At 47.1% G+C, this 24,611-nt stretch overlaps 1 protein-coding gene across 4 annotated transcripts in view; it reads left to right on the top strand.

Annotated features, from left to right (window-relative positions):
- Positions 1 to 24,611, top strand: part of EPHA10 (EPH receptor A10) — a 1,640,855-nt gene that overhangs the window by 1,007,566 nt on the left and 608,678 nt on the right. For 3 of the 4 annotated variants that reach the window (XM_078681220.1, XM_078681221.1, XM_078681224.1), the window contains one exon: positions 12,426 to 12,481. In XM_078681220.1, the coding sequence (XP_078537346.1) occupies positions 12,426 to 12,481 (56 nt within the window). Of the gene's footprint in view, positions 1 to 12,425; positions 12,486 to 24,611 lie in introns of all 4 variants that reach the window. The other variant, XM_078681222.1, reaches the window with a different exon arrangement.

Below are 24,611 nucleotides of genomic sequence, written 5' to 3'. Positions count from 1 at the left end.
GTGTCCTGACCGGTTCTTCTTCCAGAGGAACTTCTCCAGTTGGGAGAGGGCAGACCTCTGGAAGGGGGTGCAGAGGGTGGGAGGGCCCACCTCTGACCCCGGTGCAACCTGAGGGGTTAAACCCTGGGTTGGAATGGCGTTCTAGGTGTCCCCCTCGCACGGGGAGGAGGGACCCTAAAAGAAGAGGTAGGGGGAGGAGAGCCTTCCCTGAGACTCCTGGTCCGCCTGAGGTTGTAGACCCTAGGCTGGAGAACCAGTGGCAGTCTAGCCCTGTCTTGCAGACAGAAGGAGTGGAGAATGGCTACTATGTGCCTGGGGTTACTACCCCCCACTTCGTGAGTAGGCAGGATCCAGTGGCACCTGGGTGGCCTAGGGCCTGGTCCTGGCCGAGGGCAGCTGGAGAGTACCAGTGGGGTAGCCCAGTTAGTCCCTACAGTAGTTTTAGAAGGAACCCTAGGGGTTCACCGTGGTATAAAACAGGAGGGTGTCCCTGCAGTTGCGGGCCTGCGTCCGTGTTTTATCGCCCCCAGCAGGGGAGTCCATCACGGTGGTGATTGGTCTGCCCTGCGTTTTGGCTGGAAGGGGGTTGTGTTGGACTTGGCCCTTAGGGCAGGTTCACCCCTAAACTTTTTGCTTTCATTTGTGACCCTGTGTTAGTGATTTTTGGGTCTCTGCGCACTTTTTACCCTGGGTCCCAGAGTAAAGTGCGTGCGTGTAGTATGGCTGGCCTGCCCTCCCATAGGAATGCATGGGGAATGTGTGTGTCCCTGGTAGTTCCTGATGCGTGGGGAGTGCAGGCTCGAGTTTAGTATGTGTGAACTCGTGAGAGTGAATGCTGCGAGATGGTGTATGCGGCATGTATGTGTCTAGAAGGGAAGTGCTACTTCTGAACATTGAGCTATGTGTGCAGTGAGGGTGCTGGAGCGTGATTGGCTGGGGCTGGCTGGCATGCGAGGCTCCAGGAAGTCTGGATGGGTCTGCCCGGTGGTGAGTGTGAGATTAGCTTGAGTGATGTGTGGGAGGAGTGTACCTGTGTCCTGGATGGGCTGGGTTTTCCCCACACAATGCTGGCTCCGCCCCCCTGTGGTGTGTCTAACGACCCTAGCCTCCCCAGTGAAAGAAAGGGGTGGTTGGGCCATCAAGGGTACTCCCAAACCAGCTGCGACTGGTTTTTCCCCACCCTGCACCTCCAAACAAAGGATTTAGCTGTATAAAAATGGGGCTGTGTCCCCACAGAAGTTGTTCTGCTTTTGGATCCTGCCAGAGGGGGCTGTTGCTGCTGCTGGGGCCAGGAGGACCGCCACTTGGGGTGTCTCCCTGCCTGGAGACCCAGTGTGCTGGCTCTGGCCCAGCCTTGCCCCCCTGCCTGCCTCCAGCCCTTGCTGGAGCCTTGTCCTGTCCTCCAGTGCTGGGGAGCACTGAGGATTCCTTGCCTGCAGCTCTGAGAGCGCTGCTCTCTGCCCTTCAGCGCTGGGGAGCGCTGAAATCTCCTGCCTAGCGCTTGAAAGCGCTTTATTTGGCCCATTGCGCTGTGAGCGCTGTATTTTCATCCTGTGGCGCTTGGGAGCGCCTTTCCTCGCTGATTAGCGCTGCTAGCGCTTTGGGTGCCCTTCGCCGGTGCCCACCCGGCATCTGATCGCCCCGTGTGGTGATTTGGCGGCGCGGGTGCCACCCCGCTCATTTGCCGCTTTCCTTTGCCCGTTTCGTGATCTAATCACGGAGGGAGCCCACCCCTCGTGAAAGTCCAGAGATCACCGCCGCAGCCCAGGAGTTTGTGCCGCCCCCGCCGGGCCGCCGCGCTGCCTACCGCGACCCGGAAGTGCTGGGTCAACGGGCCAATCGCTGCGCGGCCCAGGAGAGGCAACCGGAAGTCCCGCCTCGCCGCCGGGAGAGAAGATCCCAGCAGCGAGGAGAGGCGGCGAAAAGGTGCAGGCGGGGCTCCATTGCGGTGAGGAGAGCCCCGCAGCCCAAGAAGAGCCCCGGACCGTCTCTACAGGACCCGGTGAGTGTGGCAGTGCTGGAGGGAGGGGCGCCGGGACACATTGTCGGTGTCCGCCCCCCCCCTTTCCGGTAGCGCGAGATAGCTCTAAATTGCAGAGTGAAGCCACGAGGGCTTCAAGGGGGCATTATTTGAGGCTGAGTCCCCCGTGAGGGACTCCAACGATTGCCAGTTGTCCTTCGAGCCCCTGAGAGGGGCTCACGGTGCCACAGTGGTTTGGCGAGCCAGAGAGGCTCAGAGCGCCCTAAGTGTTCCTGGGTCCCCCGAGAGGGACCCCACGGCCCAGTAAGGCGACATTCTTGTTTGTGGGGCCCGAGAGGCTCCAGGCCATTATTTGTTTTGCGAGCCCAGAGAGGCTCGAGTACCCGGTCTTGTTGGAGAGCCTGAGAGAGGCTCTGGGGCATTTTCATTGTTTTAGAGCGCTGAAGCTCTATGGTGCCAGCATAATTGTTTTGCGAGCATAGAGAGGCTCAGGGGCACAGTTGTTTGGGATAGTAGAGCCTGCGAGACTCACAGGTGGTTCTTGAGCCCACGAGGCTCCAACGTTGCCCTAACTTTCCCTGCACCAGTTGCCCAGCACTTTGTGGGCAACTGCTACGTTTAGGCCCTGACATTTGGGACCCAGGGCGTCCTAGCCCTAGAGAGGCCAGTTGGCCTAGGGACTGCCACAGGTAGTGGCTCATGTGGGTTTTGCTCAATTGCTTTTGCTTACACCTCTGAATGTATTGTGATGCATCATGTGTTTTCCCTTCTTACACCTCTGAATGAATGTTATGCATTGCATCATGTGTTATGTTCTTACACCCCTACAGGTATTGTGATATGTAGGTGGTTGTTTTCTCCCTAGTACAGGTGGTGCTAGTGAGGTCCTGTTACCAATGATTACTGGTTGTGTGCTCTATTTTTATATTGTGTGCTACAGTGATTTTTACTTTCTACAAGTGCTAAGTTCTAAAAGTGCATACCCTTGACAGTGGTCCAGGTGGCCCTGTCTTGTACATTATCCCTTGTAAATTCTGCCCGTGCCTGTTGGCACAGTGTAACAATATGTGTGTTTTATCTAATGTATATTTCTTATAATACAAAGGCTATTTTTATATAACCTTGTGTGGAGTTTCCTTTGTGGTGGGCCTTTGGTTGTTGTTGCTGGGGTGCGTGCGCAAGTACTTAACTTACATCGCCTCCAAGTTTAGCCTTGCTGCTCGCGCCACGTTACCTAGAGGGTGAGCAGGGGTTATCTTGGCGTGTAACTCCCTTGCCCTGACTTGGGAGTGGTGGTCTCTGACTGACTTTGGCGAAAGCCCTGGCCAGCCAGGGATCCCATTTCCAACAGGCCCCCTTTGCTTTCTGACCGAAAACAGTTTCATGGAGTAAGAACCTCCATGAGACTACTGGTGTTCAGGACACTCGTAATATGCATGCCGATGCCTCAGCTGCACCACCAGCATATTGTGAGCACCTGCCTGCAGGGCCACCACCAGGGAATATGATACCATGGTGGTTGCGGTTCTTGAATGGCAGTCCGACCGCCAAAGTCGAAATAATGGCGGTCAGACCACCGGTGCGGCAGTGGCCGGACCACAACCACCGCGCCACCTTGAGTTTAGTGGTCCAATGAATGGCAAACTCATAATCAGGCTCTTAGACTCCGAATTTAGCCCTCTGTAATCCACACTACTTCAATTCAGTTGTGGTGCCCGGTGGGGCAGCTTTTGGTACCAGAACAACAGGAATGGACATGGGGCTCCTGGAGGGTTCTATCACCCTCGGCTCCAGCATTTTTGACACTTCAGCCTTAATGCAGGAGCGCACCTTATGTGGCAACCTATAAGACTTATTCTTAGCAGGAACGTTGCCCTTGTATACACATCATGGTTGCCCAGGAGGGTAGTCCCAGGGATAAGTGAGAACAGAGAGGAGTACTGCCCCAACACTTGGTTGTAGTATCTCTGTTGTTCAGAATTTTGAGTGGAGGAAAGGATTACTCCTACACAGACCCAACTTTCTCCTTGCAGGCTAAGAGGTGAGGGAGAGGTCCATTCTTCTCTTTCTCCTCACCATCTGTCAACAGCAACATGGTGACTTGAAACTTCTCAAAGTGGGGCTTGTGGGGGTTGACGTGCAGCAACTGGTGGGATTGCTAAGGAGTTTTGATATCCACAACGTAGGTGGTCTCCCCCTTTCTCTCACTCACATCATATTAGCCAGTCTTGTGGTCCTGGAGAGCTCTGGGCTCCACTGGCTCCATTGCCTGCATTTTCTTACCAGATTGAAAATCTTGAGTGGTGGATTGTTTGTCATAACACTCTTCAGTAAAGCTCGGCTTCTGGGTTGGTGGAAGTTAAGTTCCACTGCTAAGCCATTTGGTTCCTGAAGGGGAGTGTGTAGCTCACTGCATTCTGGGGAGATTTCCTGGGAGATGGCTCTCAGCCTTCCTTGACCAAACTCCAGTGTCTTCTAACAAGGTGCCCAAACAAACATTTGAATGGGCTAAAGCTGACTTCCTGCGTGAGTACCTCCCTGTAGGCAAACGAAAGTCATGGGATGAGGATATCTCACTTTTTTCTCAAGGCCTCAGGCAGGTCTCTAATCATGCCTATACAGGTCTTATTGAACCTCTCAACATGCCCAGCGGTTTGAGGATGGTAAGGGGTGTAGACTTCGTAAGCAATTCCTCACCCCTTCCACATTGACTGTATAAATGCAGACATGAAGTTTGTACCCTTGTCAGACACAAAACCAAACTCTGGTAAAATGGCCATTGGGGCCTTTGCCATTGCAAGTGCAGTCATGGTTCTCAGACAGATTGCCTCTTGATACCTAATTTTATGATCCACCAGAACCAGGATCAACTTCCTGCCCAAAGCACTCTAGGGATCCACTGGACCTACAATGTTGATTCCAACCCTCTCAAAGGGTGTGTCAATGACTGCCAGTGGGTTAGGGGGGCTTTAAGCATTTTTATTGTCTTCCCAATAGCCTGGCAGATCACATACATCCAACAGAAGGTATCTGAGGAAGCTTTGATCCTGGGACAATATAAAAGTGTGGTACAAGCTCCAGTACAAACGCCCTGTAGCATTGGAGGACCACCAGGGCCCTTGTTTTCCCATGCACAGGAGTCTTGAGCTCACTGTAAAGGAGGCTGTCCCTCCCAGTAGATATGTCGACTACCTGCTGCTTGAGCTTCAGCGTGTGGCCTCAATCCCTCAAAGGTTGGACACACCCTCTGTGCCCTAGAGAACTCTTCATTGGTGGATCCTCCTTCTACATGCCATCCAGCAATGACAGGCAGGTCACCAAGGGGAGCAGTGGCATCCTCAGTGGGCCTCAGGGCAGCCAGCATACGTGCCACATCCACCTCACTTGCATTACACTCAGGTGCTTGCTTTCCATGCCCTTCGCCTTTTTAGCAGCTGGACCGACCACCGCTGCATCCACTTCACCTTTCGGAAACCCGTCACACCCCACCGCACCCAACAGATGCCACGCCGCTGCTGGAGCAAAGTCACCGATGACCAGCTAACCACCACCCTCGCCCAAAGCCCAGCCGCAGACCCGACCGACCCGGACGCAGCAGCCCACAACCTCAGACAATGGATCGAAGACTGCGCCAACGCCCTTGCCCCAATCAAGAAATCCTCCACCAGCCACACCTGGAAGAAAGCGAGCTGGTTCTCCCAAGACCTCCAGGCATCCAAGAAAACTGCCGTAAGTTAGAGAAGACCTGGACCCGTGAACGAACCCCGGAAAGCTACGCAGCTCACAAGGACGCCACCCGCAACCACCACCACCTCATCAGATCCGCCAAGAGAGCCTCCTTCAAAGACCGCCTAAACAACAACGCACACAACAGCAAAGAGCTCTTCAACATCGTGAAAGAACTCCCCAACCCCAACTCCAGCGCCAACGACATCCCACCCTCACAAGAACTGTGTGACTCACTGTCCACCTTCTTCCACAGCAAGATCACGGACATCCACAACAGCTTCAACACCGCGACCGCCCGGCAACCACTGACAGCTTCAACACCGTGACCACCCCGGCAACCACCGAGACACCCACGACCACCACTCGCACCAACCGCCTGACCTCCTGGACCAACATAGACAACAACGACACCATCAAGATCATGAACTCCGTACACTCCGGATCCCTGACGGATCCATGCCCTCACCACATCTTCAACAGGGCCTGCACCGTCATCGCACCCCACCTCCGGAAGGCCATCAACAGCTCCCTTGAGACAGCGACCTTCCCTGAGGACTGGAAGCACGTCGAGAACAACGCCCTACTGAAGAAACCCACGGCTGACTCCAAGGACCTCAAAAACTTCCAACCCATCTCCCTTTTCCCGGCAAAGGTCATCGAGAAGGCCGTCAACATACAACTAACCAGGTTCCTCGAGGAAAACAGCATCCGGGATTCATCCCAGTCCGGATTTCACCGCAACCACAGCAATGAGACAGCCCTCCTAGCCACCCCCGACGACATCAGAACCCTGCTAGACAACGGTGGAACCACGGCCCTCATCCTCCTGGACCTGTCGGCCACCTTCAACACGGTCTGCCACCACACCCTACGCGCACGCCTCCATGATGCAGGGATTCAAGAGAAGGCCCTGGACTGGACCACCTCCTTCCTCTCTGGTAGAACACAGAGCGTCCACCTTCCTTCTTTCTGCTCCGAAGCCACCGAGATCATCTGCGGTGTACCCCAGGGCTCTTCCCTCAGCCCCACGCTGTTCAACGTCTACATGGCCCCGCTCGCCCGCATCGCCCGACTGCACAACCTCAACATCATCTCCTACGCCGACGACACCCAGCTGATCCTCTCCCTCACCAAAGACCATCACACAGCCAAAACCAACCTCCACGAGGGAATAACGGCCGTCGCCGACTGGATGAGAAACAGCCGTCTGAAGCTGAACTCAGACAAAATGGAGGTCCTCATCCTCGGGTCCACCCCCTCGGCTTGGGACAACTCCTGGTGGCCCTCCTCGATAGGAACGGCCCCCACACCCACCAACCATGCACGCAACCTAGGGGTCATCCTCGATACCACCCTCTCCATGACAAAGCAGGTCAACGCCATCTCCTCCTCCTGCTTCAACAGCCTCTATATGCTTCGCAGGATCTACAAGTGGATCCCCACCGAAACCAGAAGGATGGTCACCCAAGCTCTCGTCAGCAGTAGACTGAAATACGGACACACCCTCTACGCTGGAGCCTCAAAGAAGCTCCTCAAACGGCTCCAACGCATCCAGAATGCTTCAGCACGTCTGATCCTCGACATCCTGCGCCGCAGCCACATCACACCCCGACCTGCACTGGCTCCCCGTCAACAAGAGGATAACCTTCAAGCTCCTCACCCACGCACACAAAGCACTCCACAACACCGGACCAGCATACCTCAACTGCCACCTCAACTTCTACACCCCCACCCGCCAGCTCCGCTCCTCAGACCACGCCCTCGCCACTGTCCCCCACATCCAAAGAGCAACTGCCGGTGGTAGATTCTTCTCCCACCTCGCCGCCAAAACATGGAACACCCTCTCCCTCCATCTACGGCAGACACAGGACCTACTGACCTTCAGGAGACTCCTTAAGACCTGGCTATTCGAACAGTAGCAGTTCCCCCCCTCCCCTCAGCACCTTGAATCCCTCACGGGTAAGTAGCGTGCTTTACAAATAATATGGTTGATTGATTGATTGATTAATTGATTGATTGGTCAAGCGATGTGCTGCATTCTGCCACACAGTTAAGGGGATGTGTCGATCTCACCAAACTGAATCAGTGGTGACACGTTTTCTGATGTGTCGATCTCTAGATACAAAGCACTAATTCCAATGCGATCCACCTATTTTACTCCTGCAATCAGCTCAATTTGCTGGTTCTGTTACAAACAGACTGGAGATGTATTGAAATATGTGTTGCAGGTATCTGGGCCACTTTCACTGAGCCAGGCAAAGGAGCAGGAGTAGAGGTGTGGAGTACCCTGAGTCTCAAGCAACAAGACCTTGAAGATCACTTGGAATGAAGGCAGAGTCCAGCTCTTCTTCAGCTGAGTTAGAGTGTAGCAGGCAGCAGGGCAACTCAAGAGAAATGCAAGCCTTCAAAGTCTGCAGTGCAATTTTGAGTCCTTTAAGCAGCAAAGCAGTCCATCGGATACAGGTTCAGTTCGAGATCCGGAAGTGTCTGATTTTAGGGGTCAGAGACCCATTACTTAAACCCAAAAGTGCCTTTGATGTGGGGAGTGACTTCAAGCAGCTCTCTGAAGTGCACTGGTTCCTCTTTCAGCCCATTCTTGTCTGCCAGGCTATCTATGGGGAGTATATCAGCCTGTTGAGTGGGTACGGGAAGTGTTATCTCCTCCCTTCCATCCTGCCCAGGCAAGGTCATCAGAATGCAGATATATGTAGATGGATACTTAGGCACACCTATTCTTCCTGTGGTTGTCTAGAGGAAATGTCTAAAGTGTAGCTGTCACCCACCCCAGACGTGTATTGGAGTCATGCTGACAGGGACACAGAGCAGAAGTGCAGAGAAATGTCCACTTGCTAAAAGTGGTATTTCTAAAATAGTAATGTTAAATTCAACTTCACCAGCAAGGGGTATTTATCAATATCAATCAATCAATCAATCAATCATGATTTATATTGTGTGGCTATACTCCCGATACGGTATCCAGGCATTTAAACCATTCCAAACATATTGAAAATGAAAGGGGTACTCCTCTGTGATCAGGAATTACAGCTTTAAAGTGTGTTAAGGAATGCCCAATTCTAACCTATGAGAGGAGTAGGCGTTACAGTAGTGAAAACCGAAATAGGCTGTCACTACCAGGACATGCTATACATAAGAGTGCATGTCCTACCATTTACTTACATAGCACCTTGCTCAGAGGGCTACCTAGAGTCTACTTAGAGGTGACTTATATGAAACAAAAAAGTTTAAAGCTTGGCAAGTAGTTTTAAATACCAAGTCATAGTGGCAGGGAACTTCAGACACTGCAGTGGCGGACCTGAGAAAGATATGAAAGGCTATTTTTGTGTGAGCAGTACGCGTAAAAAGAGGAAAACACGAGGAGACATAAAATTATGTCTTCTCTTTGGGCCACTCTTACACCTCCTCTGGGGAGGAGTAAGGGTCTCATGCATTCCCATCTTTACAAAACTTTATAAATCTGGGAATGTGTCAGGTTCCATGAGTGTTGTGTAGAAACACCCAGAGCAACACCCATGGAATACCCCTTTCACACAGAGTAATATGCATGAAAGGGCATGTATTTACAAGGCCATGCAATGTCACGCAGGGTGGACTTTATGTGGTCTTGTAAATATGGGCAGGCACCATGCGCCACCAGTGCATCAAAAAAAGTGACGCACCGGTGATGGAATAGTTTTGTAAATGAAGCCCCCGATTTTTATCCTATAGCTGATACATTTCTATGACTTTTACACATTATGGGGTCGATTCCGATCCGGTAAAATCCCCATCCATACGATTCGTATCCAGAGCCATTTCCGTACGACTCGTACACACACCGTACGACTCGGCGAGTACGGTCCATGTCAGGTAAGGGCGATTCGTACGGAAAAGCGCACAATCACATACACACCGTACGGCGCGTACCCCCCATGATCGCAGGGGTACGGCGCGTACCCCTGCGATCATGGGGGTACGTGCCGTACACCCAGTGTACATGGGGTACGCACCGTACCCCATGTACGGTGGGTGTACGGTGCGTACCCCATGTACGCTGGGTGTACGGCGCGTACCCCCCATGATCGCAGGGGTACGCGCCGTACCCCTGCGGTCATGGGGGGTACGTACTGTACCCGTGGGGGGGCGTTCCGTACCTGTTTCGGTGCGAACTCTGCGTTTACGACTGTTTTCAGCTCCCGTAGGAAAAGGGTCGTACGGTGCGTACCCGACACATTTCGTACTTGCTGGGTCGTAAAAACCAGCCGCGAACCGTAGTGATGTCGCGTACAGCGGGTTCCGAGTGCGACTCATACGGAGATTTGAGTCGTACGGAGTCCGGTACGACTCGTACGGATTTCGGCTCCTGGTACGGATCGTACTTCGTCGTACTTACGGGACGTTTACGGGTACGATTCGTACAGGGAAAAAACGCTCCGTACGACGATTCGGAGCGCATTTTACCGGATCGGAATCGACCCCTATGTGTCTGAAATATAGGTTTATCTCTGATTTGCATTCAGCTTTTTAAGTCTTGCATCTTCCAACACCTGCGACATGATTAAGCCCAGAAGACCAGCTACAAAAGAGACAAAAATGCTTTCAAATGTCTTTGGTTAACCTCTCCTTGTGAATAGCTGGATTTGGATCATTGGGAAGCTCGTGCAGCATTCATTTAGCTTCTCTAGTCTAGTACACTCACATGGGTTCCTCATAATGTCTATGAACTTCTCATTATTCCTGTGTTCTGAAACTGAGAACCCAATGGATGATGGCTATCCATTCTGCTAAACGGGGGTCCACTAAGTAGGACATCCCCTATCATTCCATTTCTGCCTGTATACAGTCACCTCAACAGTTTCCCTGACAGTGGAGCCTGTAGATCCATAAATTAGGACAACTCTACATTAATAAGAATTTTCAGGTGTTCCTATTTCAACACCCACCTCGAAATATATCCTTTACTCTATTTAATGCTCGTCATTGACCAATAGTCATTATCATTCAAACATATTTTTATGATATGTTAAGAGAAGTTGCAATATACCGTGGGTAATAAGAACTAGCATTGTACTCTGACAAAACTCAATGTGCCCAGGTAGAATCGTCAATTTCTAGGGATCATTTTGTGAAAGAAAGAAGCTAAAAGAAAATAATTACATGTTGAACTATGCTTGTAGATTTACACAATGCAACCAAAATGATTTTGCTATTTTCCATTAGAAAAGTTGCCTTACCCATGAAATTAGGTCAGATTATGATTACATTGACGTTGTGGACAAGTTTATGAAATACTTTCACACAGTTATTCTACTTTGTCGTTTTTGCTGTACTCTTTATAAAAGCTATCCAAATAAACCCCAACATTTCTAATACTCTTCTGGAATAAGTAAATACTTCAGATTGATGCAAATGGTGGGTATAAGAAAAACAAAATAAAGAATTAGTGGCGACCACAGCAAAACTCAAGTGGGGGCTGGGGAGGAGGAGGAGATGGCCACTGATGCTCCTGTCCACCTTGGTGCTCCTCTTCTCTCCTGATGGTGTCTCAACAGCCCCAGAGACACCAGAGCGGCTCTGTTTTTCTGCTCAGACTGTGCTGTTTCTCCAACCTAGCTGTGCAACACAGCTCGGTTGGAGACACCTAAGTGCACATGATGGTTTGGCCAGCCTAAGACGGCCAGCCAAACCGTTATGTGCACTTACAGTGCTGAACTACTCCATCCCTGCTGTCATCATGGCCCTGCCCTGCCCATACTTGGCAGGTTCTAGCTGGGAAAGAAAAATAAAATGATAATAAATTGGTTTCATTACCATTTTATATTTCCCATTTTTTCAATGGGGGGCGACCGCCCTTCTCCTTAGAGAAAGAGCCACCAATATAAAGAACATGTGATTCTTTGGTGCACAGTACTTGTATTTATCATAAATCCTTAACAAAGGGTTTCAATCAGCCATGCAAACGAAAGGTAGCTATCTTTGAGAAATTTGAGGAAATTGTTTACTATGGTGTATACATGTGTGAAACCTTTAGAAACAGAACTGGCCATGAAATGTTAACAGTGGCAGCTGCCGCAAAACTTAAGTAAGGTGCAAGGGATGGGGGACTGGAAAGGGGATTAGGGAAATAATAAGAATTATTAAAAAACGTACCTTTGCTGCCAGCGACGCTGCCATCCACCTCGGTGCTCCTCTTCTCTCCTGATGGTGTCCCAGCAGTCCCTGGGACACCCGCACAGGCTCTCCAACCAATCCTGGTGCTGCGTCCAACAGCATGAGAGCAGTACCAGGATTATTCTAAGTGGCTCAATTTACCACCCAGACAGTGCCTAAGAGTCTGTCCTGTTTCTCCATACTAGCCGGGCTACACACCTGGGTTGGAGAGACCTAAGTGCACATGACCTGCCTAAGACGGACAGCCAAATTGTTATGTGCGCTTACAGTGCTCCTCCCCTGCTGCCATCATGGCCCAACCCAGACATGGCTGGCTGTAGGGGGAAATAAAAATAAAATTATTATAAATTGTTTTTATCAATATTTTATTTTTTCCGTTTTTTCAGCGGGGGCGACACGCCTCCACCATAGCGGAGTAGCTGCCACTGAGTTTTTAGTTTTTATTGAAAATCGTCTGCGTTGAGCAATGGTTTATTGCACAGTATGTTTAAGAGCATCTAAAGACTGATTTTTCGTATCTAATTGTACAATATATTTTCTCTTTCAGGCAATGCGGCTACAGCAAGGCCAGCCAGGATGGCGAGGAGGAGCTGTATTTTCACTGTAAGTTTCCCCCGCCTTTATAATGGTTGTTTGTACTTCGCTACATTTTGTGGACATATTGATGGCTTTATTCCTGCAATCCCACTCCCCTTTTGCTGATCCTCACATTGTTACGCTATGCTAATACCTGCTTTGATGCCTGCTGTCATCCCGCGTTTTCCCAGTGACTGTTAGCTCTGCCAGATAAACCTCTCCCGAGACAGCAGACTTGACAGCTTCATAACCTAGTGTCCACGCGCACCGAGCCGCGCGCGCTTGGCAATCAGCTGCCTGGGCGCCGCGTGCCCAGGGACAGGTAGACGCTTTCAGCATTCTGTAGGGCGCATGAATTATTCTGTCAGCTCTTCACGTCGTGCGCCATGAAAGGACTGCTTTGTTTTTGCAGGAGCACCTCTTGATTATCAAGCCGTGATGATTCCGCAGACAACAGTTGTCAAAGAAAATTCAAATGTCAGAGCAGATGACTTTATTTGATTTCTGGCATATGCCACTTCAGCCCGCATCCTCCTGCTCCCTGGAGCATGTCAAAAGCAACTTGCTGAACCGACTCTCTTCTCTGAAAAAGATTTCTTTTTCATCCTTTCTTTTCAGATCACTCATGCCTCCACATAGTACATTAAACCCAACAAAATGCACCCAGAGATGATGTTTACACTACTCAGTTTGTTTTCAGACCCTGTATTATTTGCATCATTTTACTTGCAGCAAAATACCAGTGACCTAGACTTTTTCCATTTTTAAATAAAAGATGACTTTCCACACATAAAATTACGGGCGAATTTCAAAAGGCATTTATGAGCATGCAAAGTAGCACTGTTGTAGTACTGCATTCCTTTACCATAAATGTCTTTGTGAATTTTGCCCCAAAATTTAAACTCAGCAAAGAGGGCAGAGTCATTTGTATTTTTATTATTTTTTATTACCATTCCCTGGGTATTCAAGTTTTTTCTGTTTTGGAACCAGTTCCCAAAAACATCTATACGAACATAAATTAGGACTACAGGTGTGCTGCTTTCTGAATCGGCACAAAATGGAAAGTACACGAAGAGGAGACACCGTTTTTTTTGTCCTAATTATTTAAGAACATTCTATGAACATTCACATTTTAGATGTTTTGGTACTAATTCACAAAGGCATTTCGGAGTCAGTGAAGTACTCGTGTTCTACTACTTCATATACTTTGAAATACCTTTGAGAATTATCCCCTTTGTTTTGAACTTTCTGTATCCAGATATTTTACATGGATTAATTTATATTTAATACTCGAGCGACTGGGTATATTTTCTTGTTCAGTGACAAGACAAGCATGTACTAATGAATTTTAGAGAATGGAAAGCATCTTTATTAGATCGACTGGGCAGTGAGGATCTGCTCTTCTTAGGTCATGTCAGCTATTTAGTGAGACATTTATTAGAACAGCGGTGTTCAAAGTTGATCCATGCCAGATTTGCCAGAATACCCTGGGTATTGTTCCTGTTTGGATTCAGTAAATTATATTCACATTGATCCCATGTGGTTATCTTGAATTTCAGGCATAGATATGGATCTTGTGGACTAACATTAGACATCCCAGGAGTAGAGGCCATGGAGTCAAATTCAATACAAACTTTACTCTGTGAGAAGAGATCTCTCACCCTCTGGCCCGGAGTTCTAGGACCAAAGTTCTGAAGCAGCCATTACTATGCCAGCCCTCACAATTAAACCACCAGAAATATTAACAATAATATGGACTTTGAATGAGTCCTCAGAAATAATATAAGCATTTTATCTGCTCAAACCCTGTGCAGCTTCTACTTGGTTTAATCCAGTAACGTGACATGAGAGTATTCTTCACAGAGTTTTTGTAATGGCGGCCCGCGATGTATGTGTACCCGTGAAACTTATCTTTATCATGATCCGACCTAGTCTGTTGCATGGGATATGCTTAAAGCTCCCTCTTTCTATTATATTTACTTGTAACATTGAGTGTTTTTGGCCAAGTCGATTTTTTTGAAACTTTCATCATAAACTGTATTATCCTGAAATTTCAGAAGTCATTGCTGTATTTCTGGCCGTCTATTTATTACTGAGCTGATTTCCATAACTCTTTGTCTTCATCTCTTTCCCCTCTGCAGCCTCATAGTTTTAACATTCTATTCACTTGTCTTTCAGTCCCAGTAATAGACCAAACCTCACTGCATAGCTGAAAGCAGTGCAGGACTTCTTGCTGTAGCTGACGTTCCACCTGATTCCTCTCTGCTGTAATCCCAATGTTTTTTGTTTTTCATTTTTAAATCTAAAAGATTTTAGTGAAGTGGGTAAATGACTGAATAGATATTTGTAGATGAAAACTGGGTGTCATACTAGAATATCAAGTTTTAAAATGTATGCTACAAAGATATTCACCGACCAAAATATTGTAAAGTTAAGTACATCCAGGTATATGTACCTTCAATACATATATAGCAAATATAGATATCCTTATATATACTTACATACTTGATATTTTGGTTATTGATATGATGGCTATGTTATTTTTCTAGCACAATAATTCCTTATTCTGACATACAGCCACACCTTGTCAATACTGGCAGAACAAGACCAGGGAGAGGAAGACCTCTGCAAATGTTCTATACTTGACTGCGTTTGTGCTCCTCTGTGTCTTTTTAAGACTGAACTCTTCTGTTTGGTGTCTTCATAGTCATGTATTGTTTTGTTACCTTGTTTTGTAGCCCTACCTCAGGACTTCGTGTTTAAAGTTCAGTCTCTTTGCTCCTGGCACCCACTGCAATAATGTTTCCTTAAGTGCTCAATCAAATCTTTGCTTTTAACATTGGGCCGTCGAAAGAGATACCTGCATGATACAGCCCCTAGTATTGTCTTAACCTGTATGAAGGCGAATTCAGTTAGTGCAGCCTGAGATCTGAGCATCCCATCCCATCACTCTTTCTGATTTCTATTCAGTCTGTTATTTGGATTGAGAAGGACAGTGGAGGGATAGGAGAGGGACATAATTTGCTTTTATATAGCGCATGCTACCCCATAGGAGGTGCTGAAGCGCTTTTTCGGCGAGTAGCACACAATTGATACAGCTCACTTGGATAAGTCTTGACATTTAGCTGTTGAGAAATGATTGATGGGATCAAAAAGACTTTTTGGGGGTGGACTTTTTTAGGCAAATTATTTATTCATGGCTGAAATCTTTATTTTTGTTGTAAAAAAGTAAAACTGACATCATGTTATGCAAAACCATGTGATTTTATATATTCCTAAAATATGAATTAATATTCTAATAAACCGTGAAACAAATTAGTAATAATATATTGGACTAATATTGTATGTGATGGCAAACTTGTAAAAAGCACTTTAACTTGTGAGGGTGTAAAATGGATTCTTATTTACTTTTGAACTGTTTTCATCCGCTGCACTTGTGACTGTTTACCCTGCCCTTCTCAAGAGTTTAACCAGTATTTGTGGTGAAGCACATAGACAGTCAAATCAATTCCAGATTTCTGCCCTAATAAGCAAACTGTGTGACTCACCCGAGAAGAGGTTGAGAGGTGAGCTAACTTGCTTAATGTTTACTCATACTGGTGATTTGTATAGCATTTAGGCATTCTGAAGTTTGCTAAACCGATATCGGGTACTAGAAATTGAAAAGAGGGCACTTGCGAGAAGAAAATGGTGGATATATTAGAGGGAGTTACATATTAGTCCAATAGACCTAGTGTCATCCCCTAAATTATAATTCCTCGCAGACTGATCAATAATGTCTCATGGGTCTGGTGTTTTACTCATCTGATTAGCCAGGAGGAAGAAAAGGTGCGAAAAAATGGTGGCAGAAAAGGGGAGGTGGTAGAGTTTGGCTGAGTCAGAGCAATCATAGGATTAGAGAGTTAGAAATCATGGTAAAATGTTCCAGCAGATGCTATGCTAGGACAGAGGGAGCCTGACAGGAGGTGGGAGACTATTGATGCCTCTCCTCACACTATCAACATTCTGATTTCTTATTAAACTCTCCCTCATTGATACCATTTAACTGTGTGCCGAGAGCAAAAGAGGACTCTGGGGCCTTATTTTATATGCAGTGCACTCTCCTGGTTACCGCTAGGTGCAACTTTCAAATGGTGTGCCCAGCGGTAAGCAGAAAAATGCGGTGCGTTATAGTGAATGTGCTGCTCCCAGGGCAGCAGCAAACTTGGCTGCCATGGGTACAGCACATTCAGACGAAAACACGGAGCAGCTGCTTTTTTAAAGGGGATTAGAGATTCCCTTGCAGGCGGGTGCAGTGAGTTACTGCACTCACCGGCAAGGAAATGTCTTGGTGGTCCATAGGACCCCCTTTTCCCCCTCCAGAGAGCTGCTATCAGGGGGCGCACTGACTGCACCCCACCTTTTAGGTGGCACACTGTCAGTACACAGCTGACAGCTTCTTTGCCTCTGTGCCAGCAGCTGTAATACAGCGCAGGTGCAGAGGCAAAGAGATTCCCTCATTTGCAAAGTCCCTTGTCCCCATACAAATGAGGTAACACCTGATGATAGCGCTGATGCATTATGTATGCCAGCGCTATCAGTATGACAGAACCGCAACGTACAAGCATCTGCTGCCCCTTCTATAATACCAAAGTGCCCGGGGGTGCGCAAAGTGTGAGCAAATGCTCATTGTGGCCCCAGGAGTCTCCCGTAATACGACACCTGGAAGGAGAGGGAGAGAGAGAGAGAGATCTTGTATGCTTCTTTTTTTCAAATATTTCTTAAAGTTAATAGGTTGAGCAGTCTGTTCCATGCTTGAAGGTTTGACCATAGGATTCGCCTGGACTAGCATGTAAATAAAGAGCCACACGCCTGTGATACTACCACTGTCCGTCTTATCACCTTTGCTTTCCTTGTGTGCTATGTCTGAGCAGTGTTTCAGGATCTATCTTCAGTGGCAAGCTTCTTCATTGACCTGTACACGAAGACCCAGAAACACAACATGATAGAAGGGCAGGGAGATGGTTATTGTGGGTAGTGACGTGATAGAGCAATGCTGCTTTAGTGCATTTAATGCATGGCCTTTAAGCTTTGTTGACACTCTGTGCAAACTGTTGTAGTACTAGGCAGGTAATAAGCACACGAGAGCCAGGCTTTAATCCAGCTCTTGCTCCTTTTAAGGTACACCATGACCAGATGAGGACATGGCAACGACTTCCTGGAGCCAATCAATTATGCTGAAATTGGCAGGTCTGCTGTTTCTCAAATGATTCATGAAGGCAATGTCGCCACCTTAGAAAGCCACATGTATGTTTAGTGAATCGTCTCATGATGGCTGTGTGAGCATGTTCAGAGTGGGACATTTCTTATCTGTGCATACAGATGTGTGGGTACCATGCCTCTGGGATCAGGAGGTGGACAAGGATATTGGTATTTGGCAACTCTGCACAGCACCGTAGCCGGTCGGCCATTCCGCCACACAGTCATTTCTCTGGTAAGCAGCATTCTTGGTGAATGATTTCAGAGCAGCGTGGGCTGCTATGACTCTACCATGCCCCAATTGGCCCCATTTTGTTTGCAGCCGCCCAGAGTATGGGACTCGCTTGAACAATTTTGCCAGGACTTGTTTTTGCTTCCTGTCCTGTCCCGCACAGCACTCATACAACAATGCATATGGTCACTAGCAAATCACTGATCTATACACATGAATAAATACCTAAACTTGATACCCTCGGTTTGCTGAGGGTCTTTGCAGAACTAAGTAGATGTCAATGTGGGCAGCCCTTTGCCTCGGGAGTCAGAAAGTCAACCTCAGAAATAATAAGTAAAATGGGATCTTACGGCCCTTTTTTCTTTCTGTGCTTTCTTCTCCGTCTCCTTTCATTACTCCTTTAGCAGAAAATATAAATCCCTTGAGCAAACACAGCAAGTTAGGTTAGCAATAGCAGTTGCTACTCCAGGATGGCTGTTTTGTACCCTTTGCATTGCCCTTGGTCAGCCTGATCTTGGGCTTCTTGAAAGAAGTAGAACAAGGAAATGTTAACCGAACTTTAAAAGATTCTTTTGTTTTGTATATTTTTCACTATTTTTCATTGCTTGCCATTTTCTTAGCCCCTCGGCTTAATTGGCAAGAGTGAAATTTGGAGCAACCGTAGAATGTATGTGGCGACATCCAAGCGTTTATGACGATCCCTTCCTCTACCCATGTAATCATGGTGAATTGAGCTCCATGCTATCCATGGTAGAAATACGGGCAATCCTGCAGTGTCACTGAGGGGGTGGGGTCAAGTACTCATGATGTCACTTCTTCCTCTCGCATTTTGGTGAATATATGTCCATGCCAAACTGGCTCTCAGTATTTTGTTTTTAACCCAGGGTTATTTAAAATCCCTCCGATACAATAAAAAAAAAATCATTCGGTGTGAGGGAGAGATAGGAATAAGTCTGGACGGTGAACTCCACATGCAGAATTTGCAGAGATTTCCACTTGCTCATATTCGCCAATGTCCACCTCCTGGCAAGCTTTTTCCTAGTTTGCGATCATCAACATCAAGTTGGCAAGTGTGAGTGTGGAAAATCAACTTCCTGGCAAGATTTCGCAATGCAAGTGGTCAGATTTCTCATTGCGAGTACCTGCGTATGATCGCGACCGCGCACATTGAGAAACTGTCTGCTCGCGTTGACAAAGCTGCCGTTCGAGTAAAAATCCACTCGAGCGGCAGAAATGAAGCAGCGCCTGCTTGCGGTGTGCATGGTGGAGTATGCGATGATTGCATGGTGCAGACAAGCACCTGTCACGGAAAATCTCTGCAAACAGCATCTATCAAAACGCTTGTGGCGCTCCACATAGCGCAGCAGAGTTTGTTTTGCACTTTGTGAATTTCCACGAAGCAGAACTCCGTGAACTCCTCCCAGACTTAGATAGCATAAGCCGTTCACAACATAATGTAAATATTTGTTACGCTTTAGATCTCTAATTCACTTATTTTTGGCACTAAAACACTCATGATTGTTGTGTATTTGCGCTCTCTACACTTACAATTCAGTGTTTCGTTATATACTTTGCCATATGAATTATGTGCTTCTGCAGCAGCATTTTTCAAGTAAATACGGATTTGCCACTGTGAGAAATCAGGACCTCTTTGCGGAGTACCTCCACTTTTTGCCCCCATTTTGACCACTTGATGCTGGTCTTCTGACTGTGCCACTGGGCTCTGCTAGTCAGACCCAGGGCCAGCTGTGCTCTGTGTAAAAAGTACATTGTAATTTGGTATAGTTACAATTGCAAATGACAGACCCCTTTAAGTCCCTAGTATATAATATGGCAAGGGGGAATCAAACTACCTGTAAGTCCCTAACATATAAAAGGGCAGGGAGGTTTAGAGGCCCAGAAGATTTCTTGCACTGGAGTATGCACTGCTATGGTGTCTGCTCTAATTTTAAAAGCCAGCCTTGCAGTATGCTTTTAAACTGAAATGATATGCAAATTTGGCTTTGAATTTAAAAGTACTCCCAAAATATCAATCTACCTTATGTTTACATATAGGTCACCCCTAACGTCTCCCCTTGGTGCCAAAGGGGTAGGATGCCTTGTAGCTATAATTAGGGACATTATAAAATATGTTTTATAAGCCATTGTGACAACTACCAATTTTGTAGTGGAGTGTGAGGACTGGCCCTTCATACAGGTTGGAAGGAACCTAATATGGAAACCAATACATGGCTTGAAAATCTCAAAGGTCGAGTCAGCGAATATGGAGTTACCAGTCACTGAATGTATTGAGGTGCTAAGCCATGTTTGGCCTTGAACATATAGCACAATGCCTTAAAATCAGTGTGTTTAGAGACCTTGAGCCAGTGCAGTTCCTGAAGCAGATGGGAGACTAAGGCACACCTAGTTAAACGAAAAAGCAGCCAAGCCAAAGCATTTTGAATAAACTGCAATCGATGAATCGAGGTCTTATCCGCACCCAGGTACAGCACATTGTCGTAATCCAATCTGGATATGACCAGCACCTGAATAATAGTTATTTGAGCCATTAAGGGAATTAGCCAATCTTTTTCAGCCATTTAAGGACTGAGAAGCAGGTGGTAGTGACCTTTGACACCTGTGGCTTCAAGGAAAGTTTATTATCAATAATTAAACCCAGATTTGTAACCTTAGTGGACAGGGTGGGCAGAGGCCCTAAGGAATACGGCCAGTGTCCAGGGCCCCAAAGTGCTGTGGTTTTACCGAGGACAAAGACCTCCGATTTATTCCAGTTGATCCTAACCGCACTTTTATTCATCCATAAGGAAATGTGTCTCAGACCCAGCTTCAGTAAAGATGAGTCATGGTGCTGAGCCGATGATAAAGAGAAGATAATTTGTGTATCAACGTTGTATGAGAAGAGGGTGAGCCCACATTTCTCTATTAAGTCCAGTAATGGCCAGACATAGACGTTAAAAAGCAAGGGGCTCAAAATAGAACCCTGTGGAACACCAGAGGTCAGGGCTAGAGGCTTGGATCTCACATTAGTCGAGGAGACCTGAAAGATTCCGTTCCTCAGAAAGGAGACAAGTGACCTCAAGGCCAAGCCTTCGAGGCCCAAGGACTCAAGTATGCCAGTCAGAATAGTATGAGACACTGTGTCAAAACCCACACTCAAATCAAGCACAATGAGCGTGGCAGGGCCTCCCGAGTCCAGAAGCTGTCTGATATGCCAAGAAGAGCGGACACAGTGTTGTGCACAACCCTTAATACAGACTGCAAAGGATGAAGAAGAAAATGGATCTCAATGAATGTAGAGAGTTGGTCATCGACATTCTTTTACATTTTTTTTTAAAAGACTGGTAGGAGGGAGATAGGGTGAAAGCTCGACGAGCAAGAAGGTTCCACATTGAGCTTTTTTAGAAGGGTAAGAATCATAGCATACGTCCACCGCTGAGGTATGATCCCATCCCTTAATGAAGTATTAAGGAGCTATAAAATCAGAGTTAAGACAGAAACATCCAATAGTCTGAGCTTAGCAGGGGGAAGAGGATCCAACAGAGAACCTGACTTAATGGAGTGTAAGGCAGTCAGGAAAAATGCAAGATCCATAGGAGATTATGCACTAATTTTGCCAGATGAGTAGCCTCCACTGAAAGCATATCAGAAGTGTCCAAGTTTGAGTTGGAATCTCTATTCACGGATTCTGCAGCCAGTTGTAGGAGAATATTTTCTACTTTTTGCATGAAGAAACTACTAACTCTTCGCACTGGCTTTGTGAAAGAGGGAACAAAGGTATGATGTTACTTGCATCAGATAACGCTTTCCCCACCTTAAAAACTGTCTTCTGGCAGTGTTGGGAGTTGGTATTTTTTTCTGTGTAAGATGTGGCATGCACCGATTTACAAGGAGCATGATATCTTTTTAAAGCCACCACATACTCAGACTTGGCCTCCTCATCATACCGTTTCCTCCGGTGTCTGTCTAAGCATTTGCATCACTTCTTTTCTATTTTGAGCACATCAGTGAATTAGGGAGCTGGAGGATGAACTCTGCCTGTGTGTTTGATGGTTGGTGGCAGGATGATGTCAATAGCCTCTTTGAGCCATTGATGTATAGAGGTTTGGTCCAAATCAGTCTGAAGTGAAAGAGTGGGCTTCGTATTAAGAAGTTGCTCATTTAGTGCTGCAGTTTATTAAGTTTAGACCAGTTTCTGACATTAGATTTCAAAGCAGGCTGCGCTCTGGGGTAGGAAGAAACCTTAAATGGCACAGCAATGTGGTCAGACCAACAAAGCTGAAGAGGGAGGTCGACTATCAGGTCCATTATGTTACAAGATATTGGGTCCAAAAGATGCCCTGTGGTGTGAGTAGGCACAGAGTTTAGGAGTGCTAAGTTTAGAATACCCAGATCTTTGTTAAAAGCTGAAGTCTGGTTAATATTTGGATCCTCAAGATGGAGTTTAATGTCACCAAGCAGCGTGATAGACGGTAGATCAGAGTCCCAGAAAACGCAAATTTAGGAGTTAAGGAAAGTGTAAATAGCAATTCTTCACAATCAGGGATCAGAACTTCATGAATTTTGCATTTACAATCTTTTTGGAGAATGATGGCAATTCCTCCACTTGTTTTATGGAGTCTCTATATCCCAATTAGGGAGAAATTAGCAGGGAGTGCTGCAACGATATCTGTCAGAGAAACTGCACGAAGCCAGGTTTCAGTAAGGAATACTGCATCTGGGTGAAAATCAAAGAGAAATTAAATAAATGTTGCTGAGGTTTAGGGAGGGAATGACAGTTTAGGCTAAAACAATAGAACTGAGTAGAGAGGTGCTCAGCAGGATGCCTCGTACCAGAAATGTCAGCGTGCTCTGCTGCCATTGCATGCGTGGGAGTCAGATGTGTGGCCAGCTAAGCATGCATGGGGTTGGTATAAATCGAGCAGGCAATGTTACAGGATTTACAGGTCAGAGATATTGCCTCCGGGTTAATGACCTGACATCTCACTTTAGGTATCAGCTGTAAGGAGTAGAAGAATGTTGAAGTGTAAGACCTTATGCCTGGCTGCAAAAAAACAGGTTTCCTGGCCCCTTGCCTTAGCGGGATGCGGACAGGCGCAGATGGTCTTGCCTTAAGCTCGTCTGCTTTGTGTGTCCACTCAGCTATCAGTTTAAGGGGCGTTCCCCCAAGCAGCTAGACCACTGAAGCACTGGAAGTGAGTGTGAATTCACCGGAAGTGAGTGCGAGTTCACACTCTTCTTTCCTATGCACAATTGGCACAGAGCAATGAGATACCAAAATTTACTGTGGGAGCGTGTTAAGCAACTAAGTATAAAAACAAGATAAAAAGAGTAAAATACACAACAAACAAGGATAAGCAGCTGAAAGCGGAGCAGCATACCTACAATCTATCTGTTACAGCAAATATGTTAATAACCTTTCTTTTCTGTGAGCTAAAGTCCACCTTTCCAGCTTCTCTCTTCTGATTGGCTAGCCTGTTCCAAGGCTATACCAGTGTGGCCTGATGGGGTGCTAAGTGTCATGTCACCTGAGACAAAAGGCTTGCTGTGGGCGGAGAAGTACAAGCTGCAGAGCATATGGCAGATGGTGAGGGGTAACCAAACTGGTCATCAAAGGAAGGATTTCACTTTAGGACAGCACAGGCCCACCCCCACATCCTGTGTTTTCAGCCAAACAGGAGCCTCTGTAATTAAAGTAAGGAGAGGGTTGGAAAGGGAGTGTTTAGACAATTTAGCCACACCAGTAGGTTGAGCTAGCCTGATCCAGCTTCTCTGGAGAGCATTCCTCCATGATGGATTTTGAAAGAATTATGCTTTCTGGGATAGGGATATGCAACACTTTGGAGAAAGTGGTCATACACCTGGGTGGCACCCTGCATCCTTTAGGTCAGGAGTGCCCCCCTGCTCGACACCCACAAACCATGGATAAATATGGGAGAGCTGCACAGCTCCTCAAATCTGCTGCATGAAGAGACAAGATGAAGAAGGAATGCCCTGCTGACTCCCTGGCCTGCACCAAGAGGACTGCACCTGCTGCACACTGTGGGACACAGCATCAGAAGGACTTTGCCTGACTCTGTAAGTCTCAGGAGTGAACTCCCAGTAAGCTACAGGTTAACAGAGCCCACCTGCATTATCTTCACCAAGAGGACCCATCCTGGGGTGCGTCCAGTGGACTTTTTGAGGATTTCCACTTGTGCATTGTGGGAATTGTACTCCAAACATCCCAAGGACCATTTAGGAGATTTCAGACCCTTGGATTTGTGTTTTGTTTTTAGTGTTTTGTGAAAAAGCTCCATAGGGTGACCAATCTCACTTCGAGAGTCACACCGGCTACCTTCAACCGTGACCCAGCTGAGTTTCAGGTTCGTCCGTGGAAAGCTCCAAAGCTTCAGACTTCCAGGATTTGACAGGGCCTCGCAGAAAGACAAGCTGGTGAACCTGCACTCAATTTGGCCCGACGAAGGGCCTTCTGCGACTCTGAGGGAAAAAGCTCCAGAAAAACTACTAAGTGTGAAGATAAAACTTTGACAGAGTCTTCCCGCTTAGTGTATCCTAGCAGGGCTCCATCACAGTCGGCTTCAAACTTTGACTTTATCTCGGTGAAGTGCGACCAGAAAGTAGCACTATATGTTTTTAAGCAGTAGAAAATGTTTAGTCTTTAAAAAAAATCATATTTCTAGTTACCTA

This window comes from Lissotriton helveticus, chromosome 3_1 (genome assembly GCF_964261635.1).
Source record: "Lissotriton helveticus chromosome 3_1, aLisHel1.1, whole genome shotgun sequence".
Taxonomy (NCBI): domain Eukaryota; kingdom Metazoa; phylum Chordata; class Amphibia; order Caudata; family Salamandridae; genus Lissotriton; species Lissotriton helveticus.
Note: the sequence above shows the minus strand (reverse complement) of the source record. Positions and strands in the feature narration are given on the sequence as shown.